General features: G+C 54.2%; 1 protein-coding gene across 4 annotated transcripts in view; it reads left to right on the top strand.

Moving 5' to 3' along the window:
- The window catches only part of PTK2 (protein tyrosine kinase 2), a 265,380-nt gene extending 262,806 nt beyond the window's left edge, over positions 1 to 2,574 (top strand). For all 4 annotated transcript variants that reach the window (XM_040626121.1, XM_040626116.1, XM_040626119.1 and 1 more), the window contains one exon: positions 1,327 to 2,574. In XM_040626121.1, the coding sequence (XP_040482055.1) occupies positions 1,327 to 1,539 (213 nt within the window). In that variant the 3' untranslated portion in view covers positions 1,540 to 2,574. The remainder of the gene's footprint in view (positions 1 to 1,326) is intronic.
- Positions 2,575 to 5,804: the final 3,230 nt, after the last annotated feature.

The raw sequence follows: 5,804 nt of genomic DNA, 5'->3' as shown, positions 1-5,804 counted from the left end.
CTCCCCCAGTCCCGGCTCCTCTTCCCTGCTGCCCCGAGCGCGGTCGTCGCCCGAGGGGCTGCGCGGGCGTAGAGCACCCAGGTCTTACAGAACGCTGCTTCTCCTTGGCGGCTCCACCACTTCCAGAGAGCCAGTGTTTGATGCGTCCAACTCTGTGCCTTCGGTGGCACCTCTCCTCGAGCTGGGGTCGCCAGCTGTGTTGGATGTCTGCCTTCCGCAGACGTCCTGCTGCTCCTGCTTGCTTCCACAGTCAGTGGGACTACCAGGCACTCGCCATGCCTGCCCCTGGGAACCCTGCTCTCCCACACACACATGCCAGCAGCCGCCCAGCTGTGTCATCACGGACGGCCTGGCCTCTCCATCCTCACTGTCACCCTCCCCTCTTCCCTCGGTTCCTACAGCGGCCTCTGAGCTGCCTTCTCTGCCTCTGGCGTTCCCGCCCCTCCATTCCACGTCCACACCCCGCCACCAGAGCCCTCTTTCTAGAACACCTCTGTGGAGGACAGTGTTCCCCTTCCTAAAAATCTCTTCGGCCTCCCCACTGGCATGTTCAGCAGGACGGAGGTCACTTGGCATGGCTCGTGAGGCTCTCCTCAGAAGAAGCCAGCCTCCTCTTACGCTCGAGGCCAATTTCAAATGACTTCTCCTCTGTGAAGTCCTCTGACCCTCAGAACAAATGGATCGCTATCTTTGTGTTGTAGGATTCATCCCAGTGTGCTCTAGGGAGTTGTACGCGGGCTTCACACTAGACTGAGTGCAAGTGTGTCTGAGTCAGTCTTGCATCCACACCACTGACTAGCTCGTGCGTGAGTGCTCAGTGATCATTAAAAGATTGAGTGCAAAATCACATTACTGGTTGGAGGAACAGATGAGGAAGGTCCTGAGACACCCGGGCAAAGCGCACTGATCCTCAGGGCACCTTCTTCTGGCACCGCTGCCCTGCTTCCACCTCTCAGCACTTTGGGGGAGTCGCCTCTTGCACAGCTGAGGCGGGGCCTGAGACACGTTTCAAGTCCAGAGCCAGGTGTCTGTGTTAACTGGAAGCCAGCCGCCTGGTCGACCTCAGCAACCGTGTCCCAGCTGCCCCTCTGACGGGAGGCCTCTGGGCTGGGCGGCCTCTGAGGTTCTGCCAGACTGTGATTCTTTTAAGAAGCAAAAGCCCTGCCAGTCTGAGGCTGATAGTCACTGAGGGCTTTTGTGGAAGGAGCAGAAGCCTGCTGGAGGCGTGGAAGATTTGTCCAAGGGGAAGAAAGCTGCTCCTCCTGGAGGCACCCAAGGAACGGTTGATGGAACGTGCCTCTCCTGACCTCTCTCTTGTCCTTCCAGATTGAAATGGCCCAGAAGCTGTTGAACTCCGACCTGGGTGAGCTCATCAACAAGATGAAACTGGCCCAGCAGTACGTCATGACCAGTCTCCAGCAGGAGTACAAGAAGCAAATGCTGACCGCTGCTCACGCCCTGGCCGTGGACGCCAAGAACTTACTCGACGTCATTGACCAAGCGAGACTGCGGATGCTTGGAACGACGAGGCCGCACTGAGGGGCCCTCTCTGAGGACGTTCTCCCGTGTTCCACCAGCAGTGAGGGGCTCCGCGATCGCCGGCACCGCGCGAACGGTTGTGACTGACAGCTGGTTGAAAATCTCTTTCATATAAGTTTAACCACATTTGATTTGAGTTCGTTTTTTTGTTTTGTTTTGTTTTGTTTTAATCATGGTGTTCAGAAAAGTCCAGGATCCAAAATGTGGCATTTTTCTGAGAATGAAAATTGTTCGTGAGAAGCTTTTAAGAATCCTGAAGAACAGATCATGTTCACGTTAGGGCGTGTTTCCGTGGAAATGGCCAAGGCAGTGGCGTGCGGATCCTGACCCAGCTCGGCTGCGTGTTGGGAGACGGGGAGACGAGGCGGAGAATTCCGGGAAACCCGAGGGGCTGAGAATTCTTCGGCGTGCCGCAGAGTCATGGCCCAGACTGGGGTCTCTGTTGTGAGAACACTTTTGAGTTGCAATATGCTAACACCACTTTGAGAGAAGAATATCAGAGCTCTATCTTGAAGACATGAGTCATTTCAGGAAAAAAACAACCCTTTTGTCTTTCCTGCCTTTTACTTTCCTGTTGGATATGTGAAGATTTGGTTGGAAGCTAGCTGTAGACACACTAAAAACTTTGTCTTTTTTCACCAGAATAATGTGCCAGTTTTTTGTAGCAATGTTATTTCTCTCGGAAGCAGAAATGCTTTGTACCAGAGCACCTCCAAACTGCATTGAGAAGAGGCTCTGGACCCATCCCTGTTTTCCAGTTTTATATAATTTATAAAGAAAGATTAAAGCCATGTTGACTATCTTGCAGCCACTGGAGCTAACTAACCCTTCATTGTGTCTGTCTTCCCAGGAGAGAATTAAGCAAAGCAGAGAGATTTGGTTTTCTTTTGATGTCCAGTTACACCATCCATTCTGTTAAATAATTTTGAAAACTATGCCCTCCCTTTAGTTTGTCGGGGGATATAAATTATTCTCAGGAAGAATATAATGAACTGTACAGTTACTTTGACCTATTAAAAAGGTGTTACCAGTTAAGTTCTTGGTGTAATTTCTTTTGGTTCCTTCAAACCATTAAAAATTTTTCAGGTAACTTGCCGGATAGCACACAAGAAAGCTCTCAGTAATTACTGGTTTCTCCTCTTTCTCTGTCTTCTAGACAAGTCACGGATGTTACCACAGGAGGAGGGTTGGGACAAGTTAGCCTTTTCATTCCGTCTTTGCTTACCACATGCTAAGCCATTCCCTCCGCAGCCTTGGGGTTCTCGGGAGCTTTCCAGCCTTGAGGAACCGGCTCGGAGCCAGATGTCTCACTGGGGGAATTGGCATGCATTCCCCCAGCGCCCCCCACGAGTCTCACCTGGAGCCCGTGAGCTGCAGCAAGCACTGGGCTGCGCAGACAGGAAGGAGCCAGGAGCTGAGCTGCCGGGTGGAGGGATGGAGGGGGCATGCTGCCCGGCTAATACATGTGCTCGTAGATGCGAAGTCCATTCCTCCTGGGCCTACAGGACTTTTACTTCCTCTGAGAAAAAGGCCAGGGGTGTTACCCAGAGTTTCTCTTACTCTCTGGTGTTCTGCGGCCTCTCCTCACCTTTGGCAATGGTGACCTGTGGATGAAACAAGACAGGCCCCGGGTAAATGGTGTCAGTGCCCCTGGGGGCAGGGGGTCCAGCTGCCACGAGTTAAGATCCGCTGCCTCCGAGTGAAAGCCTACTTGAAGTGGATACCCTTTGCCTCCGGGTCTGGCTCTCCTCTAATACGAGGAATTGCCGATGGGTCTCGTGCATCCTCTGAGTCCAGACATTGTGGTTGTGGGAATGGGCCGGCTCCTCGTGGACAGCGTTGCGTCAGCATGTGAGCTGGAGGACAGGTGGCAACGGCCCACGGTGGGCTGGCTCAGGGGACCGAGGGGCCATCAGAAGGAGCGTGAGGTGAGGTGACAGCCGTGTTCTCCCGCGGGTGACAACTGTGGGCAATCCGTAGGCAGCCTTTGAAAGCTGGTCTGTGTTGGGCGGGAGCGGCGCTGCAGTGCGTGTCCCCCTGTGCACAGCCTCACCTTCTGTTTCTCTCCAACTGCGTATTTTCCGTTTAACATGATCTGAATTAAAGAGTGCTTGAGGCGGAGCAAAGTAAGCTCCCACGCGGAGCTCACTGGGTGTTTCACAAAGGAACACACTGGTCACAGACACCCAGACAGAAACAGAACTGCGCTCGTGCCCCCAGATGGGTGGCAGGCGCTGTCTTGTGTCCGCCTGCGGAGATCCAGTTCACAGACGGTAAGGACGCAGGAGGAGACAGGCGCCGAAGCCAGCCCAGGACCAGCACAGAGCCAGGAACACGCTGCGGTCCCTTGGCCGCGAGGCTCCGTCCTGCCTGGGCGCCGGCCTGGCCTCCAGCCCCAGACTTCAGGCCGCCTCTAGGCCTGCGCCGCCCGCATTCCAAGTAACGTTTGGCAGTGTCCGTGTCGTGTGTATTTCTGATGGAGTCCGCGGTGTGTGGGTCACAGCCAGTTTCCGCGGGGCCCCTGCGGATGGTGGCGCCTTGGGGCTGTTTTCACGTTATTGGGTCCGAAGCTGCTGTGGGCCTGTGTGTGCCTCAGGGGCAAACAGCTATTAGCGGTGTTTCTGGAATTTGTGGCAAGCGTATGTTGAACTCAACACTGCCGAGCCGGCTCGGTGCAGGCGGGTGTGCAGCCGCCTCTTCCCGTGTGGGTCTCGGTGCCCAGTGGTGTTGAACACCTTGCCCTGTGCTTGCGTCCCCTTCCTGATCTTTTTTGTGCAGTGTCTGTGCAAACATTTTGCTTTTTTTGAAATTGGACAGTCTAGCATTCCATTACTGAGCAGTAGGACTTCCTTGCATGTCCTGGATACTAGCCTTCATCAGCTACTCGTCTTGCTTATATTTTCTCCCATTCCGGAGCGTGGCTCTTCGTTTTCTTAGGCGGAACTCCCTCAGAGCCTCCAGGCACCTTCCAACACCTTGATTTCAGACTTCAGCCTCCAGAACTAGCATAAAATAAATTTCCAGTTTGGGGTCCTTCTCTGCAGCAGCCCCAGGACATTAGTCCCACCTCCAAATGCTCCAACATGCATGTCCTGAGAGCAAGGACACGTATTTACATACACACACTATGAGCATCACACTCAGAAAATGTGATATTGTCCAACACGCGAGCCAGCAGTGATGCCCTTCATGCCATATTCCCCCAAATCCAGAACCCTACCCGGAATCATGCCTTCCATTTAGTTGTCCTGTCTTTGGTGGAGATGTCCAGGAATTTTGCAAGCTCTTTGTCAAACACAGCCATTATTAGAAATTAAATTATGTACACTTACAATTAAATGATATTGAAAACAAAGATAAACACAAAAGTCAGCCCTTCCTCGTCGTCGTACTGCATCTTACCGTGGTGTAAGTTCGCGGGGTTGGGTGTGTCATGTCTGTCTGATGGACGCTCCGTGCGTCTCTCCCGTGTCTGCGTTCGGTGACATCACAGGGGCAGCTTGAAATTGGCCGGCGGGAGAGGGGAAGTATTTCCACCCTGGGAAACACTACAACTCATGGCCTTTCTCCCCCTGGGAACCTGTTGCTGAGTGCATGTCTGCACACCGCTGCTCCTTAATCCCCTTTGTCTTTTGGACTGTGGTTTTGAAGAATACAGGCCGGTTTTAGGCAATGGCCCCGTTTGGGTTTGCCTAACGGCTCGTTATCAGGTTCGGGGTGGCCAGCATACTCCATCGTGGTCACGTGAGCCCATCCAGGGGCAGAGGTTCTGCTTACTCATTCTTCTCCCAGCTCCCAGGGTGACAGAGTCAGTGGTGGCGTGGAGTGGAGCGGAGAGCTCGACTCGTGCCCCCAGCATCCTGTGCGTTGGAGTGTGCGCTGGAGAAGCCGAGGCGGCCCACTGGGCATCTAGCAGGACTGGCTGGTTTTCTGTCCCGAAGGAAGGCAGTGGCCCCCACCAACCGTCAGTACTGTAAGGACTTCGTGAATGTTTAAATGGGTCAGGGACTGCTGGCTGTCAGATTTTCCCTGCTTGACATGTTTTCCCATGTGACACGGAGTGCAGGAGGGACAACCAGTTACACGCGGGCACCTGAGCAGTTCTCTCATGGGCGTTTCTGGAACGCGGTGTTGCCCACCCGTCCCACAGAGGGTGCGGCTTCACGGAGCGCTAGTGGGGCACACTCGCTGTCCCCACGCAGCCTCACAGATGAGCCGTGACTTCCGCGGGCACGTGGTGCACCCTCGGCAGCCTGTTGTGGGTT

The sequence above is a fragment of the Ursus maritimus genome, unplaced genomic scaffold (genome assembly GCF_017311325.1).
Source record: "Ursus maritimus isolate PB19 unplaced genomic scaffold, ASM1731132v1 scaffold_9, whole genome shotgun sequence".
In the NCBI taxonomy this organism is placed as follows: domain Eukaryota; kingdom Metazoa; phylum Chordata; class Mammalia; order Carnivora; family Ursidae; genus Ursus; species Ursus maritimus.
The sequence above is the reverse complement of the archived record's forward strand: the minus strand, read 5'-3'. Positions and strand labels throughout refer to the sequence as shown.